Source organism: Mustela nivalis (genome assembly GCF_964662115.1).
Source record: "Mustela nivalis genome assembly, chromosome: 19".
Lineage (NCBI taxonomy): Eukaryota > Metazoa > Chordata > Mammalia > Carnivora > Mustelidae > Mustela > Mustela nivalis.
The window spans coordinates 34,854,883-34,874,033 of record NC_139038.1 but is presented as its reverse complement, the minus strand read 5'-3'; the positions used below and the strand labels follow the sequence as shown (position 1 = coordinate 34,874,033).

Below are 19,151 nucleotides of genomic sequence, written 5' to 3'. Positions count from 1 at the left end.
TTGTATGTGTGCAAACTCATGCATGTGTATACCGGAAATGCCCTCAGTGAGGGCACAGTTGTACGGACAAAGAGCTACATAAAGGCTGGGATGTCAAAGACGTAAGCTGTTATTCTCACAAGTATGACTTTATGGATATGTCTCGTTCATATTTTATTTGCTTGCAGAGTTGTTGACATTTTAGATTTATTTGTCAATATTTTGAAACTAGGAGGTTTAATAAGAGTCTTCTCTTGGAAATCAGAAGGTCTGGTGACAATGGTTCCATATCCCAACCTGACACTAGGCAACAGGACTTGGGTAGCAGCTGCCCCCCTTCAGAAGGTGGATGGACTCTGTTTACTACATTCTCCACCACTTCTTACTGCTTCCCCAATAAGTGTCAGGGTCAGTTTCCATTCATTAGCACTAAGGCTGCCATTTTTATCTGTCCTGCTTCACTCATGATGTCAGGCATTTGAGTGGAACCAGATGACTATGTTGACTTGGTTAGTTTGGCAGAGTGTAGGCATGGTCTCAAATTCCCTGGGTTGACGTCATTCTGTTCTCCTTGTTATCATTGTCAATTCATTCATCTGGTGTCTTTGAAGTTGCAGAGTATTTGGTAATAAGCTATTTTCTGCTAAGGTAAGAAGCGTTATGCTAACCAGGCAGACAAAGCATGAGCCTTACTTTCCCATCAGTGGTGTTCTCCAGGCATTTGACTCTTTTTTCCATGGTGCTGGGTGCTGCATCTGAGGGTGACCATATTAGCCCATTTTTGCTGTATAAAGAGCCTAGAGAACTAGGAAGAATGCAAAGGGGACTTCTGTAGCAGCTAAGGAACAGAAGTGGCCCTTGCCTGGGTGTGGAATCCCATTCCTCAACATAGAGCTGGGCTTCATCACTCTGAAGAATCTACACAAATGAGTTTCTTTTGCAGAAAAGTACTTTTTATCCTATGCATGCTATGCATGCACAAATTGCATAGCAGTTACTAGATTGCATTCTGAGGGCTGAGCATTATGTTGGTGTCAGGTGGGAGTAAGCGTGGGGGGATGACAGAGTCCCAGATTTCATGGAGAATGACCTCTAGCAAGGAAAAACAGTTAAACAAATGGGTATATGATACAATGTCAGATGGTGGTGAATGCTATGAAGAAACCCAGAGTGTGGTGGGAAAGAAAGAGGGGATGCTGGTTTAGATAATGGTGAACAGAGAGGCTATTTGAAGAGATGGGACTTATCCAGGACCTTGCACAGTGCGACTGTGCCACCAAACTCCTGGGGACACCATTCATATTGTACATTGGAGTTAGGCCATGGGGGCCTACCATTTATGTTGCTTGCCACATGAATGGTGCCCTCTAAGGGTGGTCCCTTCAACGGGTTGGGAAGTGAGCCTGAGTAGAGAGCACAGTAAAAGCCCATGTCTTGGAGTATGACTGCTGTGTTTGAGGAACAGCAAGGAAGTCAAAAACAGGGTGACGGGGGAGGTCCTGCCTGAGAGTTGTCCAGGACTCTGTTCGTGAAGGGCTTGAAAGACCAGAGAATCTCAAATTTTAATGTGCACAGGAATCTCCCAGGGATTTTGCCAAAATACAGATTCTGGTTCAGTGTGTCTGAGGGGAGGCTCTAGATTCTGCATTACCAATGAATTCCCAGGTGTCTTGACCTCCCTTGGAGGGGCAAGGCTAGGGGCCATGTCTGGACTTAGGGAAAGCCACTGGGAGGGTCTCGGTCTGGTGGTTTATTCTGCCTGGCTGAAGAATCATTTGCTTTAGAGTCCAAGTACTCATCGAATCAGTCCATAAGGGAGCATTTTTGATCCCTTCACTGCCCAAGCAGGCAAAGGGAGGCTGCTGGGAGAGATAAGGAAAGGTTTATTTGTGTAGCTACTCGAACTCCGGGCTGTTTATAGTCGATGAATATCTGTCTTTAAGCAGCTGTGTGAATTATCCGAAATACATGAAAGCAATCCATTCGAGATCAAAATCCTTAATTCCAGACCTTTCCAGGTTGATACGTCTTAAAAGAGGGAGGTTTGGTAACATTGTTGAACATTAATTAGGTAACACTTGTGCAGGACTTGGAGGATGAAAAGCCTTCTGTGTGTAAGTGCTCGGGAGCGTGGCTGTGAAACGGTGCAATCTGAGCCTGGGATTGAAATGAAAATTTCACATAAGCAAGTGCTCGTCCCCATCAGGTGCGGTGATTGGAGATTGTGCAAGTTTGAATGTGCCTAGTCGCCCCCCTTCTCCCCAGCAGCACAGCCTCAAATCCTGCTGAATAGAAACCAGCATGCAGATGAATGGGGAATTTACTAGAGGTAATTACAGAAGGAAGGAGGGAGGCCCCATGTGCTCCCGGGAGGGAAGGGGGGGTCTTTCTTTTTCCTTGTCACAAAGGACTGTTTTCCTCTGATGGTGTTCTTGTAGCCTGTGTTCTACCCAGGGCTTGGTCAGAGGATGGGAAGGCCATCCATGGTCCCTAGAAGAGTCTCTATTCAAAAGCAAGGAATCTCTCACTCACCTGTCACTACCTGTATGCCTACATGGTCTTCCTTTTTAGTTCCTCCTAGGGCTGATCCAGTCCCAAGAGAAGGGTGAATGGTACTCCTGGGCTTCCCATGCTGCCCTGCAAACCCACTCCTCCTCTAGCAAGGCCCCTTTCAGTTATGGGAGACTTGATGACCAAGGCAGGGTGTCCACTGCCACCTCTGGGAGGGACTTCTTGGAGCCCTGGCAGGAAGTGAAAAGGTTATGTCTTCATGTTAGTATTTGATTTGTTCCCTCTTCTCCAGGTCATCTAACATGACAAGGCACTCTGTGTTACCTTTTTAAAGATCTCAGCAGGGGCGCCTGGGTGGCTCAGTGGGTTAAGCCGCTGCCTTCGGCTCAGATCATGATCTCAGGGTCCTGGGATCGAGTCCCATGTCGGGCTCCCTGCTCAGCAGGGAGCCTGCTTCCCTATCTCTCTCTCTCTGCCTGCCTCTCCATCTACTTGTAATTTCTCTCTGTCAAATTAATAAATAAAAATCTTAAAAAAAAAAAAAGATCTCAGCAAAAATCCTCTGTCGCAGGTATAGGCTTTGATCATCACTTCTGTGGTAGATGTGAAAACAAAACAAAACACACCGGGATTGGGATAGTAAGGAAACTTTCTAAAAGTTGTAGAGCACATGAGCAGAGTAGTCCCGCCATTAACCCAAGACTGCTTCTTCACAAGAACAGCTGTGGCTTCTTGGCTACTCTTAGTCATCTTTTTGCCGGGGCATTGTTGGTCTCTGCTCATTTCCTTAGGCACTAAGACAGGTGGCCAAGCCTCGTGCAGTATTTCATTCTCAATGCCCATGTATATGTGGTCTTGGCCGCACTTTCCCCAGGAAGACAAGAAGGCTTCCAAAAACCACCAAGTTGGGTTGTTCTTTTTTTTTTTTAAGATTTCATATATTTATTTGACAGAGACAGCAAGATAGGGAAAACAAGCAGGGACAGAGGGAGAGGGAGAAGCAGGCTCCCCCATCAAGCAGGAAACCCAATGCAGGGCTTGATCCCAGGACCCTGGGATCATGACCTGAGCCAAAGGCAGATGCTTAATGACTGAGCCACCCAGGCATCCCAAGTTGGGTTGTTTTTTTGTGTACCTGATCTCACAAACCCAGCCTAGGAAAATCCAAAAGTCAACCTTCCATCAGTTAGGGCAGTGAATATCTCTTGATTTATTGTTGTCAAGCACTGTTGAATCACAGCAAGATAGTTTTAGGTACAGGGTCCCCCTCCTGATAGCACTTAAAGTATGATTTGATGTCCTATTGTCTACTTTACCCACAGCATGAGTCTTCTCATATGGGGGTGAGGGCACCCTCTATTTTATTTATTGATTCTTTTACCAGCTCAAGACTCTTCATTCCACTGATGTTAGTGGCAGAAGCTTTCCAGCCATCGGTGTCCCTGAATAACGTGCCAGCCATGAGAAGGGATTCACACAGAACCAAACTCAGCCTGCATGCACGTAAACAATATGAATAAAAATTAACTTAAAAATCTTTTCTCCCTCCTTAACAATGACATTATACCAATGGGGCCACTTAATTTCTTACATTTGTACCTTTTCAAAAGGGCCCGCTGTTTTACGATGTCAAATGTGACCTTTACAACAAAACGTGCAAACTGCGTTGTACACAGAGGACTCTTCGAAGCTAGTAATTTTCATGATGCAAATTTCAGAGCAGAATGAGCCCATTAACCAAATTAGCAATTCATAAAAGCAAAAGTTCATGGTCAGGAAACAATCGCGTCTTTTCATAAGGTATAATTTTAGCCCATTGTAGACTTAAAGTGTTTTTTTTCCCCTTAAAAAAAAAAAAGTAAATTAAGGCTCTAATTAAATAGGTTAAAGCTATATATGAAAGAGAATGCAGTTTATGTGCGAGAAAGTGAATTAGTGATTCATAAGAAGCCGAAGATCCTGGATGAGGGCATAGTTACTGTTACTGCGAATGTGAATGAATGATTTCAGCCATTGTTGGGAAGGAAGGAAACGCCCGTGGTGGTGATGTTGGCACAAGGGAGAATTTTGTAGGGCACGTTAAATACTCTGTACTCCATAACTACTTACATTACACACTCCAGGGATATGAGTCAGGGTCTTTTGCCCAAGATACTCCTATTTTCAGAAACACAACTGATTTTGAAGCAGGTAGGGCTGGGAGATATGACATTGGCAATGTTTATGATCCTCTGTTTTTTCCTCCCAAAATGGGGACAGGGATAGAATACTATGCATTGCACAGCCTCATTCTCTTGATTAACTGAAATTATGTATATGAAAAGCCCCATGGTGCCTGGATAATACTCCATTGTATGTTTATGCCACATTTTGTTTGTCCACTCATCAGGTGATAGGTATTTGGTTGGTCTCTACATTTTGAGTATCATTAACAATGTTGCTCTGTATATTCCTATATAAGTTTTTGTTTGGGATGGATACCTAGAAAGACCAAACTACTGATACACACCACAATGCACATGAACCTTGGAGACCTGATGCTTAGTGGAAGAACCCAGACACCAAAGGTCCCATATCCTCTGATTCCATTTACATGAAATGTCCAGAAGAGGGAAATTTGTAGAGACAGAAAGCAGATGAGTGGTTGCTAGGCACTGGGAGGTTGGGGGAGTGGGTCGTGAGTGCTAATGGATACAGGATTTCTTTTCAGATTGATGACAGTGTTTTAGAACTAGGGGGAAGTGATGCTTGCACAACACGGAGTATACTAAATGCTACTGAATGGCACACTTGAAAATGGTTGATTTTATGTTTGGGTATACTTCTATGTTGTGTGATTTTTACCTCAATTAAAAGAAAAAGCCCCCATGTGAATTGGACTAGGTTCTACAAGTTGGCTTATTCATGTTTTGTGAACTTCCTTGAGACAAAATTTGTGTTTTCTTTCTTTTGAAAGCCCTGGTTCTCAGCACAGTGCTTGGCAGCTTGTAGGCTTTTTGCAAAGAGCACCAACCACCATAATAGTTAACTTGCATTAAGTACATATGACATGTGCTTACTGAGGCAGATCCTGTTCAAGAATGAGGAGATGGAGGGCACCTGGGTGGCTCAGTGGGTTAAAGCCACTGCCTTCGGCTCAGGTCATGGTCTCAGGGTCCTGGGATCAAGTCCCACATTGGGCTATCTGCTCAGCAGGGAGCCTGCTTCTCTCTCTCTCTCTCCCTCCCTCTCTCTCTGCCTGCCTCTCCATTTACTTGTGATCTCTCTCTGTCAAATAAATAAATAAAATCTTAAAAAATATATATAATGAGATGAAGAGTTTGTTCTCCCAGCTCCTGGGTGCTTTGGCCAGTAAGAGAAGAGCAAGCAGAGTGGAGACCTGCCTTGCCAGAGAGTCACAAGGAGGCAGCATCGCATGGGGGAGGGGCTTGCCAGGGGCCTGGACAGGCAAGGAGAGCTTCGGGTGATGGTTGAAGCACTGCAGGGAGACTGCAGGGAGAAAGAGAGGGCAACAGCATAGGGGCTCTGAGGGGAGGGTGTACATATAGATGTTATTCCTCTGAGATATACTGTGTGAATCTGTGCTCCCCTTCTAAGATACCTTCATTGTTCTGAAATGCTTACCGGATCTGTGTGTGTATCTTCAATGTGTCAGTGGACAGGGTCAGGCCTTCAGGCAACCCAGTTATATTTGGGTTACACATGCACCATTTCACTGAATATGATCCTCCCTGGGTTTATCAATAAAAATAGTGGGGCATAGGGACGTTAGGTCATTCACCCAGAATCAGACAGTTTGTAGGTGGAACAGCTGGGATTTAATCCTATTATATGTCCTCAGGTGAAATTAGATTTTAGAAATATCAGAAAGCCCCTTTTTCTCTTAAATGTGCTACATTTGCCACAAGTAATATGATTCTTAGCTTCAAGTTGTTTCTTCCTCTGTGAAATATGAATTCTACTGTCTGCTTTGGGGGATTATTATGAAGTCAATAGAGACAGGTTATTGAAAGATTGTGGTGCTCAGCAGGTGTTGGTCTTTCCTCTGACACCTCCCCTTCCTCTCCTCCCTTTACCTTTAATTCTCCTGTCCTGGAGGAAGAGGGAGAGGAGAGAGAGAGAGTAGACCCCAGTAAGAGAGATGTTTTTCTGGTTATTAGGTTAGGAAAGACTACACCATAGCTTAGCAACACAGATCTGAAGACGCAGGTTCAAGACCAAATCCTGTCCATACTCTGCTCTAGGGCCTGGTAGAAGTTGCCTGGCTTCTCTGAGCCTCAGTTTACCCATTAGGTAATGGAGGTAACAACCCCATCTCCTCACATGGGACAATTCAAAACCATGTAAGAAAATGAATGCCAACGTCTTCAGAAAACCCTAATGTACTATGAGTGTGTAGTACACTATTTCAGGAGAAAGTAGAGTAAAATTGTATGGTTTCATTGAGGCCAGTGGGTCTTATTTGAGGGTGATTTTTGCCCCCAGGGACACTTGGCAATGTCCATGTCACAACTGGGAGTGACATGCTATTGACATCTAGTGGGTGGAGGCCAGGGAGCTGCTAAATATCCTACAGGGCATAGGACAGCCGCCCCTTTCCAACCCTCCCCGCCCTGTGAAGAATGATCTACCCATAACGTCAGCAGTGCTGAGGTTTCAACCTCAGCCTGATTTAGAAAGGAAGAAATAATACATGGAGATTTGGACACGATAAGACTGAGTGTGGAGAGCTAGCTTTTCTTTTGTACACAGACCCCCCTTTTTTAAAATTAAAAACAAACAAACAAACAAATGTAAGGGTGCCTGCGTGGCTCAGTCAGCTAAGAGTCTGACTTTTGATTTCAGCTCAGGTCATGATCTCAGGGTCCTGGGATCAACCATCAGCTCGGGCTCCTTGCTAAATGAGGAATTAGTTTGAGAGTCTCTTTCCCTCCTCCTCTGCCCCTACCCCTGCTTGTGTATGTGCATCCTCTCTCTCTCTCAAACAAAATCTTTAAAAACAAAGGTAAAAAAAAAAAAAAGATGTAGTTTAAAGGTACATAAAAGTACAAGATAATGTAAAGAAAATGGAAAATGAATAACTATGTTCTTACCACCCCAAATCAGCAGTTATCTCTCTCCTAAAAATTTTTTTTTTTTTTGGTCAAAGATTTTATTTATTTGTTTGACAGAGAGGGATCACAAGTAGGCAAAGAGGCAGGCAGAGTGGGGAGGGGGAAGCAGGCTTCCCGCTGAGCAGAGAGCCTGATGTGGTGCTCCATCCCAGGACCCTGAGCCGAAGGCAGAGGCTTAACGCATTGAGGTACCCAGGCGGCCCTCTCCTAATATTTTTAATGAAATTTAAAAAATCACAGATGAGCTACCCTCATCATCTCCCTTTCTCATCTCCCTTTCTTTCTGTAGAGATGCAGCCTTTCTCATGAATTTGTATTTTCTGTTCATTTTTTGGTACTTCACGAATACTAATAACCATGGCCAAAGTATTGTGTGGATTTACATTTTCCCCTGGTGAACACAGATGGAATGGTGCCACGTGCAACTTGCTGTTTTTCACTCAACCATTGCTCCTGTTGACCACATGTGGGTGGGGTTGGATTCAATCTGGATCCTTTCAGTCTGGCTGAGAAGGCTTGAATAAGACTTGAAGCTGGTCCTGATGTGCAGATCATAGAGCAAAGTGAACTACCTCATTGCAGTGGGGTGGTATTCGTGTTCCTGAGAATGGTCTCCAGTTTGGTACCTCAGGATGTGGAAGATAAGTCCAGGAGACTAGCTGAGGGTAGATTCTCTGTAAATACCACATCTCTCTCTGTGTTCAGCATTGGACATCTGGGCTGCTTAAGTAAACACAGGCTTGGAGGGCAACCTGAGGTCCTTACGGACGAGCTGCCACATTATTTTTCCTCTCGGTAACTTCTGTGGTTTGGACAGGGACTCCACAGCCTCCAGCCCTGCACTCTTGGTGAGATGTTCTCAAGATGATACTCTCAATCTTAGCCATACAAACAGACCAGTTCTTGGGCCGGAGAGGTTGACACTGACAGCGCCATGAGATGTGAAGCGCCCTTTCTGGGCTTTCTGGGACACTTGTTACCCTCTTCAGAGGCAGCAGCAGCTGTGGAGGTTTGGGGAAGAGGGAGGGTGCCCTGTTAAGTGGCACCTTCTTCATTCTGATGTCCTGCCCTTGGTGGGGGAGAGGTGGGGTGAATGTTCAGTCTGCATTTTCTAGAGACAGAGATAGAAAATAAAGCAGCCGCTTCCTGCTATTAAACAGGAGTGTGATTAGTTATAGGAAAATCAATTCATTCTTTGGCTTTGGGGAAAGCTTTTAAGTGTGAAAGGGGATGCTAATCCCCTGGGAAATGATTTTTAAGCAAAACTGCCTTAGTTCTGCCAGCTGCTTAGATAAACACCAGAGGGGAGGGGAAGGCTCTTCTCTCCATGTAACAGGGGTTCCAGAGGATCCTTCTCTACTCCCTCCCCTTCTCTCCCAGCATCCTTCCCTTTGCGCCTCCATCTTTTTCTTCTTTCCTCCCTCACACATTTATTGAGCACTCACTGCGTGCTTGACAACAGCTAGAAATGGTCTTTGTTCTCATGGAGGATGGGGCAGTGGGGGGCAGGGCCAGACACCCAGCAGGTGAATGGTATATAGAGAATGCCTTAGGGCAGTGCTGAGTGCTGTGTCTCCCCGCATGCCTCTCTTTTTTTATTACCCCCCTCCTTTCCCTCTGGTTTATCCTTTTTTTTTTTTTTCCTTTTCTTTCCTCCACGGTCCCCCTCAGCTTCCATTTCTCGCTCTCTTTTTCATTCCCTTCTTTTTAACCCCCTTTTCCTGGGGGAGAGTCTTAGCATCTTAACGACCATCCCTGAAGTGACCTGCAGAGTGTTGATTGGACACAGGTATGCCCTCTGCCGTTCACCCCATGCTGGGCACACAGAATCCTGCCTCCTGGCGGCTCCCAGAGCTGCAGCACCCAAAGCACAGATTCCCTTTAGGACCTGTATCAATTTCTGCCCTCCCAGGACTGTCAGGAATCAGTATCCCTTTGGGAGAAAGAACACCCTTTGTTTGTCCTATGCATGACCTTGTTCAGCCCCACTCATACTCTGGTACTCCGTCTACGGCACCATGTTCCCAGTGTCTACCTGTGAGCCATTTCAGCCTGCCTGTGTCCACACTGGTTTCCATCCTGTTCTTAATCTTCCATGCTTTTCTCTCTGGACATACATAGGGAGTGCTTGTTACATAATTTCTTCTAATCAATCTTGACCAAACATAAATTTCATTTGCATATCAGTGAAAGGGTATAATGATAACAAAGTATTTTTAATCATGGTGATGATGATGATGATGATGATGATGGTGTTTATAGAGCTAACATGGCCTGAGAGATTACTGATCATCAGATATCATGTAGGGCTTCATTTATTTGATCTTATTTACTTTTTACAACAACCCCAGGAAGTAGCTGCTATCCATCAACCCTTGTTTTATAGATGGGAAAGCGGGCTCAGTGAGATTTACTAACTTGCCCAAAGTAGCAGATCTGGGAGGTGAGTGCATATTTGTTGGACCACAAAGCCTGTGCACTTAACCCCTGGCTTTCCTACCTCTGTGGCATAGTAGGATCACATGTTATAGGACATTAAGAAAAGTTGGTTTTACTTTTCAGCAGAATCCTTACTCAGCAGTAAATGACAAGGAGTGGTGACAAGATCATATTTGTGTAACCTTTTTGTGCTTTTCCAGGACTATATGATTCGGACCTCCATTCTTGAAGTCTTTGAATATCCCACTCCGGGGGCCCCAGCCAGCCACCCAACATTTAGAACCTTAGCTAGGACTGGTAGGTGCAGATGTCCAGCTACTTGGAGGATGCACTGTGTCCCTTTTAGAGAGATATGGAGGCCTGAACATAGAATTTGAGATAAGAGAGACTGAAACCAAAATCCCTGTCATTTCCTAGCTATAGGACTTTGGATAGATTATGAATCTCAGCTATCTCATCTGCAAAATTTTCCAAGTCACAGGGTAACTGAAAGGGCTATTGGGTTATGCAATGTAATATAATTGGCATATAGGTGGTTGGCATCACTGCTGTCCTTTCTCAGGGCAGGAGTGAGTGGTAACCTTCCTCCCAGGACTCTCTAGTCCCCATCCTATATATGCACATGCGCTCACTTTTGTGAAGCTGTGGGTTACTGAACTGAGCGTTGGGCTTGGGATGACCGCCTCCTGCCTGCTTACTTTGGGCATCCCTCCTCTTTCCCTGCTTCATAAGTAGTTGTCTTTCTCTCTTCGGAATGCTTGACTTCAGGGGCAGGTGCCAACTGTGGGAGATACTATTCATTTTCCAAAAGCTTAGAGTTGCTCATTTTCACAAGCCAGGGCTGGAGTGGCTCAAGCCCAGCTGGTTTTCTTGCAGCCACTGAGTCCAGGCCATATGTGCCTTTTCAGAAAGGATGCTGAGTTCAGGAGGCTGTGCAAGGCTCAGCCAAAGCCAGCAGGCAGGAGGGCTTCTCTCAGCTACTAAAAGATGAGGACATAAGTCCAGTGTCTGCTCGTCTATCTTCCTGTTCACTTTGTGGATGCTCTGAGGTCCCATCTGGTCGGTCACTTACTCAGCAGGGTGGGCAGGTGGGGGCACAGCTGGTGTGAGCTTTTGGTTGATGAGCCTGATGTCAAGAGTTCGACGCTTGCAGTGAAAAGTACATAAACTTTACAGTCAGACACGTCTAAGTCAAATTGTAGCTCCTACCATGCTCTTGCTTTGTCACTGTAGACAAGTGAATTTATTCTCTGGGCCTTGGTCCTCTCATCTGTGAAATGGACTCATAATTACCACTTCTGAAAATTGTGACTGACTGTTCACTGAGATAATACATGTAACGTGCTTCAAGCTGTTCTTTGGCCCACAATCAGTGATGTACTAGAGCCTGCCCATATCAACTTCTGACAGTTTGTGGCTAATTTTTTTTTTTTTTTTTGGAATCTTTCAAGGTTGTGTTAAGCCATTGTAGCCTGAAATCAGTTATGCATACTGGGAATATTTACACTATGGAAATCAGCCAACACTACAAATCAGGGCTTCCCCAACCTCCCAGAGCCATACAACTGGACATGGAGGTTGCTTAGGGAATGTTGTTTCTTTCTGTCTTCCCTTGTAGCTATGTTCTCTTCTCCAGTTCAGAACTACCCAGAAAGCACAGTTATTTCTGGGCCAGCCTGGCCTATACTGGATGTGAAAACACTCTGTGCCTTTCCCACCCAGCCCTCCTGAGCCTCTCAAAGTCCTAGGTTCTTTCATATCTCTCTCAGAATTTGCTGTGACAGCCTGGGGCTGATGTAGCATAGTTCCCCTAGGATCCTATTCCCTAGTGGGATGTGACTCTCCCTCCTGCAGCCTCTGTAGCCTCTCCTCTCCCACCCCCGCTCTTCTGGCTTCCATTACATTCTATCTCTATTTGTGAATTCCCAGAGGGTAGAAAGGGTAGAAAGTGCTGTTCCTTATCCCAGCACCCTTTCAGCACTGAGGACAGCTCTCAGCGGCCAGTAGAGACTCTCCTGTTCTGGATTATATACTGCATTGCATTGCATTGCAGTCTGAGTCCAGCCTGCACTTCCTACCTCCCCCCCCCCACCCCCCAGACCACCCTTCCTAGATCCAAGGGACAGTGCATCACTGGGCCATATCTGTCTCCACATCTAAGAGAACAGTCTAAGGGCAGGGCTGATCAGTGGTGCCATCTTCAAATATGACCCATTTAATTAATATCTGGAATTTAGTTTCCACAAAGGTAGCATTTGCATACCATCTTGACTCTAGGTCCAGCATGATGCCTGGGACAATGGCTAGAGGAATGTTTAACTCTCATAAATATTTGAATTAACGAATAATAATGTGCAACTCCCTTGTTCTCTTTTAATAAGCCTTTGGAAATAAAACAAGAATGAGATGAATATCCCTTTGAAAAGTGTGGTTGTGTAGTTAGAACATGCGGTAGTTACAGCATTTTCCTTTCTGTTATGTCAGTGTCATGCTCTTCTACACAGTCTCTTCCAGACATGCAGCTTTCATAGACCTTTTTAGAAAAAATGAAAAGATACCAATAATTCCTTTCCCAGGAGCTCTGAGATCTTCCCACCACCACCACAGTAAATGGTGTTCTATACTCTGTTCCAAAGTTTAGGCTAAAAAAAAAAACAAGAAGGAAAAAACAAATCCCATTTAGTTTGAGGCATTTAATACCAAATTTTATTAATTAGGAACTATCCTAATAGTGAATATATGGCTCAGTTGGTTAAGCATCTTGATTTCAGCTTAGGTCATGATCTTAGGGTTGTGAAATCAAGCCTTGTGTCAGACTCCATGCTGGGTATGGGCCCTGCTTTAGATTTTTTCTCCCTCTCCTTCTGCCCACCTGCCTCTCTAAAAAAAAGTATACACACACACACACACACACACACACACACATATATATACACACATATATCCATATAAATGGATATATATGATTCTATATAATATATTATATATATAAATATAATATGGTGATATGTAGATAATGCTACCTTTTCATTGAGTGATTATTTTGTGCTACACTTAGTCCTTGGTGTTCTACATGAAAATGTTAAGTTTCGTAACATGATATGGTTAACATGATTATTCCCCCTTGACACAATAGAAAGCTGAGGTCCAGGGAAGTGAACTATTCAAGGTCATTTAGTTAAAGAGATGCATAATCCATGTCTTTCCACACTTATGTCGGAGCCTGGCTATTTAACTGTTAGGATAATTTTCCTTCTCATCTTCCCTTGGCATCTTAAAGACATTATCAATTTATCAATCAACCATAGATAGTCTGGTTACCTAGCACTTGGCACCTGTAGGTTCTTGTCCATTCTAAATGACTTACTCTTATATTTGGTGCTGGGGAGAAGTACATTAATTGAGTACCCAATCTGTGCCAGGCACCAGCCTCATTTAATTCTCCCTATTATATTAAACATTATGGACTACTTTGTCCATTGTCCAGGTGATAAAATGGAAGCTTCTGGTGTTTAAGTAACTTGTCCAAGGTTATACAGCAAACAAGAGTTAGAGCCAGAATATTTATTAATGAGTTGATTGACTCTTAATACTTTTTATGCCATTTCTTATCATCTAAGAATATTCCTAAACTGCCTACTCTTGGACAGGGTTAAATATGTAATAGGTTTAAAAGAAACAGCAATATGGTAAATAATGTGTGAAATGGGTATTAAATCAATGGAAATAGGTATAATAGATTATGTGTTTAATTGCTGCCACGTGCTAGACATTAAAGTGAGTTAATAAACACTGGCTATGTGGATAGAAAGGCAAGGCATTTAGTTAAACTCCAGAAGATGAATTCTGGACTTCTGTTTCTCAAAGTTTGCCCAGGTTGAAAGGAATTTCAGAATTGTAACTTTGCATCTCATATGGAGTCCCTTTTACAATGTCTAAAGACTCCAAATGAATAGTCCACAATATATTCTGTTTTTTTCCCTCAGTTTTAAATATTATAAAGGTCACCCACACAGTGTGTCTCAGGATCTCTCGTGTAATGCCATCCTTTGGGTCCTGGGCTGGGAACCCCACAACAGCCAATGCAGTGTCTGTCTTACTCTCTGCTGTTGCTCTAGCAATGGACACAGGGCCTGGCTCATATTTGGTACCCAGAAAATATCTGTTGAGCAGATGAATGGTTGGGTGATAAATGGTCCTGATTCTATCCTGAAAACCCAGAGTAAATTTGGTCTCTCTTTCCTATGCCAGTCATTTAAGTATTTTGAGTCCTGGGATATGTCCCCTGGGATACTCTTCTTTTAACTGTTACTATATGTTTGGAGTGGAGTAGTTGGAAAGGATAGTTGTGGAATAGTTCTTTTTTATGCCAGTTATGTTAGCTGTTTTCATGTCTGACTTCATTTCATTTAACATCTCCATGAGATAGAGGTGGTGTGATGAATACTATGGTAGAGATGAGAAAACTGGTGCATCGAGAATTTTTGTGTTACCCAAGTCTACACATAGGCGACTCAGGTTATAAACTCATGTACCTCATCAATCATTTTAATACTCCTCCAGAAACAGGCCTTGTGTTCCCCTGAAATTTGGGTAAAGCCCAACATTTGATAGAAGTCAGGGAAACTCAGGTGCTGAGTTTTCTACCCTCAGAGTTGGAGAAGAATCATGAGTCACAGGAGGTCTGCATTTTCTGGAATGGCATGGCTTCTGTAATTATGAAAATTACTGTTTGTGATAAAGGTGTCAGGTCAAGGACTATCAATGGGAAAACTTGTTCCATGAATCTTTCAGTATAGGCTCCTTTGTGGTTTTCACCTATTTCATAGGCTGAGATTGGTGTAGAAAAGCTAGTCAAGAGTCCCATTGTGTCAGAGTGGAAAGACCTCAAAAGTTGAAAACATTCTCCTGCTGCTTGGGATTGGAGGTTGATTGAGGCTTTTTATGAACACATCTGGCAGGAAATGACATCTGTAGCAACAGCTGGCTGGATAAAGACTGAGGATGGGTAGGGCTATGTTCAGTGATGAATGGTGCTTTAAATTTCTACCCAGAATTTTCTAAAGTGAGTCCTTTTACAACTATAGAGGGAATAATTGGTCGAGGAACTGTCGTGTTTGGCTTTTGCACAGCAAAGTATTCTGTGTCCTTTTAAAGCTTTGCAGGCAAATGAAATGGGTGTGCCTTTTGTGCTTTTCCCACACCTCACAGATGCAGCACAATCCTTGAGAGAGTTGGGGGTCAGGGGTGGATTTAACAATAGATTCTTGGAACTTGAGAATACACCTAAGCCTTAGCCTTGCAGGCAGTATAAATTAGTACGAGATGCCATTTAAGCCCCCATATTATTTTCTATTTCTCCTTGGAACTATTTTGTGCACTGGAAATTTGCTTAAAAAGTACATGTGATTATTGACTAAGTATCTTCCCAATCTAGTATTCCTAGATTGTGAGCTCTAGGAAGGAAAGAATGGTGTACAACATGTCTGTCTTGTTCACCATGGCATCATGAGCAATTTTTAGTATCAAGCTTGTAGTAGGTGCTTATTGAGTGATCAGAAATAAGTGTTGTAGAGTAACGAATGATAATATCAATTAGTATCAATAATTAAAAATATTAACCTGAGTCATTTGGAACATGGGAAAAACTGGCTTCATATCTTTGCTTTGCTACTTAAATTCACATGCTTAGGTAAATCATTTTGACTCTGAGGTCTTCAGTAACCTATTTTATAAAATATGAACAGTAATACCTGCCTTAAAGGGTTGTTGTGAAATCTGAAAGAAATCATTCATTTCAAGCTCTTAGTGCAGTGGTTAATGCACAGTTAGAATTGTTATTTGTTGCTAGTATAATTATTATTGTTACATTTCACAGCTCTCTTACACTTATTTAAATGTACTGGTTGGAAGAAAGTTACATTATTTTTTAAACCACTTTACTGAGGTATTATTGACACACAAAAGCTCTATATATTTAATGTATATGATTGATTAATTTAGAGATAAGTACACACCTGTGAAGCCATCACCACCATCTACACCATAACCCTATCCTCCTATCCATCACCTCCAAAATTTTCTTCCCACTCTCTTATTGGTGATGATGATGGTGACGGGAATAAGAAAGCAACAATGATCCACAGCTCCCACAGCCACCACTCAGTATGTATGGTTTGTGTCTCCTAATCGAGGAACTGTTCACTAATTTTTCTTCGAGAATGATCAGGTTGAATTGTGGACCCCTGGTTTCATCAACTTTAGAGCACGCTCTGTGTGGTCTTTTACCCTGCTTTCCCAACAATCACACAAATATTAGCTACTTTACAAACTGCTAATGTACGACTAGCCCTTTGCAATCTATTTCATAGTAACAAAACAGGGAGGCCAGTCTTACTATCACCTTTTTACAGAGGAGGAAGTTGAGATTCAAATGAATAAAATACAGTTGCAGGGCCCATCAGTGCTGGTGAGAAAAGAGCATTGAACTCAGTCTGAATGCAGAGTCTGGAGTGTTGGTCAGTACACGCACAGTCCACAGAAGTACTCAGCATTTACTTGGTGAAAAAAAGGAGGGAATAGATTGAGACTTGTAGATTCTTGATCCTATTTCATGGTCTAGACTCTAGGTCAGGGCCAGAGAGGACACCTGCTATGGGGTACAAGTCCCTTGTCCATAGAAGCTATGTCCAGATTAACCCAGCCAGTGGAGTGGGGAGAGGATATAAAGAAATGCCAGCAGACCTGAGGTGTTTTATCCTCTTCAGCAGCTTGAGAACTTAGGCAGATAACCTGCTACGGGGGCTAAGACCTCAAGACCAAGATGTCAGTTAGGGCTGGAAAGGCATCCTGACATAGGCAGAGCAAACTGCTCATCGCAATCCAAGTTTGTAGCTGAAACAAGCTGAGGGGAGTCATGCCACAGGACCTGAACATGAACCGTGAATGACTATCTTCTAGGGTCATCATGGAATTTTGATAATAAGATTGGACACTTGATTTCCTTGATGAAACGTGGAGTGGTGCCTGCTGACATGGGAAGGTTGAGTGAATTTGCATTTCGTTTTTCTCTGTGGAGGGGTCATCCATTCTCTGCCTATCCTTGATCAGAGCAGAGTTTGACTATGAGTATTTCGTGAATGGGGAATTCAGGGCACCAGTACCAAACTGGGGAAGCCAGTGGCTATCTTAGCTGAGGTGAGCAGAGGGTACCTACAATGATAAATACCAAAAAGAGATCCATCTGCCCATTTATCTATCTGTCCACACATTTACCTGCCAACTCACCTACTCATAATTTCATACAGTTCTCCATCATCCAAGAAATATTTACCGATGTTTCTATATAGTTAGTATGCTAAGCATTGGGGATACAGAGAGAACTTCAGGGACAGGGTCTCCTGACCTTAGGAAGTTTACAGTCTTGGGGAAAGAGGCCCTGTAGCTTCTAGTGGTTAGGAAATGCATATTTTATCTTTTTTATTTCAGGTTTGAATCTCCCTTTGTTACATAATACGGAAACAAGAGATGTATGTTGGATGAGTGAAGGAACAAACTGAAGAGACACTGTTAAAAGAATGCATGATCAGGAGAAGAGGAAGCCTGGCCCAGTTCTGGAGACAGGGCCTGAGGCTAGGGTAGGAAGGGAAACAGCCACAGACTGGCAGAGCTACAAAAGCAGAGACAAGTTCAGGAGGTGAGCCCTGGAGCCGGAAATATATTTTCCTCCAAATGTCTGTGTCTTGAAGATTAACCACGGCCAAGATTCTTGAAGGTTGGGGATGAGACTTTTTTAACCTGAGGTTCATGGATAGAATTCAAGGAGTCTGAACTGGGATGTGAAAAAAATTGACATCTTTATGTACTTTCACTTTAACTGCAAAGTTAGCATTTCCTTCATTATGAATGTAGATGACAAAGCAGTGTTTTTTTAACAGAATCTGTGACTGTCATCTATCGAATCATACATCTTTTCATATCACATTACAGTTGATGTTAATATCCCAAAATATTATTTATGCTCATCACTCACTACTTTGAAATTATGGGTGTTATTAGGTCTGCTGCTAGATCTTTTTATTTAATCCATTAATAAAGAAACTGGTCTCTTGCCAAATCATAAGTTTGTTTTTAAAATATTTTGATAACTCTATTGCAATACTATTGATGTTCCTTGTAGTCCTTTATGTCCTATTTTTACGAATTTGAAAACATTCTGAGAAGGGGTTCATAGTCTTTTTCTTTTTCCATCCCTGTGACTTAATTTTATAACTGGAAGCTTGTACCTCGTAATCTCCTTCACTGATTTTGCCCATACCCTGACTTGCTCTCCCTGATAACCACCAGTCTGTTCTCTGTCTCTGTGAATCTGTTGGCCTTGTATTTAGACCCAAATGGAGGTTTAAGGCACCTACAAAACAGTTTGAGAACTTCTGGTTTAGATACAAATGCCTTTTTATGTAATCGGAAAGATTGAGACTCGGGCTGTTTGGGGTGCTGGAGGATTGAGGTCAAGGGAATGATGTTTAGAACCACATTCTTATATTGACTAGCTTGTGTTAAATGGTGTTCCCAAGGGTGGCCCTGAGAGGGTGATTTGATGCAAGCTCTTGACTCCCTTTGTGTCTTTAGGACCGGGAAACTCTCACCAGGTTTTTCTCACTGCCCCACTGGTGGGCTTCCCTGGCAAAGCCTATTGACTAGGAAGGAAAATTTAGCTCATCATTTCACAACTAGAACCTAGAAGAAGATACTACCCTCCAGATGCTTGTACCAGACTTCGAATTTATTACCATTTCAACATGAGTAATGAATGCCATGTGTTGTGTGATGTGTTCTTTTAAGTTTATTAAATCACCCGGGTGCTATTCCAATTGGTGTTTTTATCATCTCTTGAAGAGATATGAAATTTATGGTTGCAGTTTGCTCTATTTAGATAATTTTGACATTTTTCCCCCTGTATGGTTGGTTGTTTTTTTTTTTTTTTTTTTTTGGTATTTGCCATAGAAGTAGAATGTTTCAAATAACTAGTTTAGAGCTAAGCTGATAAAACCAACAGATCCATAAATTGGGTCATGAATGATCCTTTAAGGTGCCTGCTATGTCTGA

The 19,151-nt window shown here is 42.9% G+C and overlaps 1 protein-coding gene across 1 annotated transcript in view; it reads left to right on the top strand.

The window, feature by feature from the left end:
- LOC309854290 (uncharacterized protein) overlaps nucleotides 1-17,583 on the top strand; it is a 325,104-nt gene extending 307,521 nt beyond the window's left edge. The window contains exon 4 of the mRNA XM_082713187.1: nucleotides 17,532-17,583. Coding sequence (XP_082569313.1) covers nucleotides 17,532-17,537 — 6 coding nt within the window. The 3' untranslated portion in view covers nucleotides 17,538-17,583. The remainder of the gene's footprint in view (nucleotides 1-17,531) is intronic.
- Nucleotides 17,584-19,151: the final 1,568 nt, after the last annotated feature.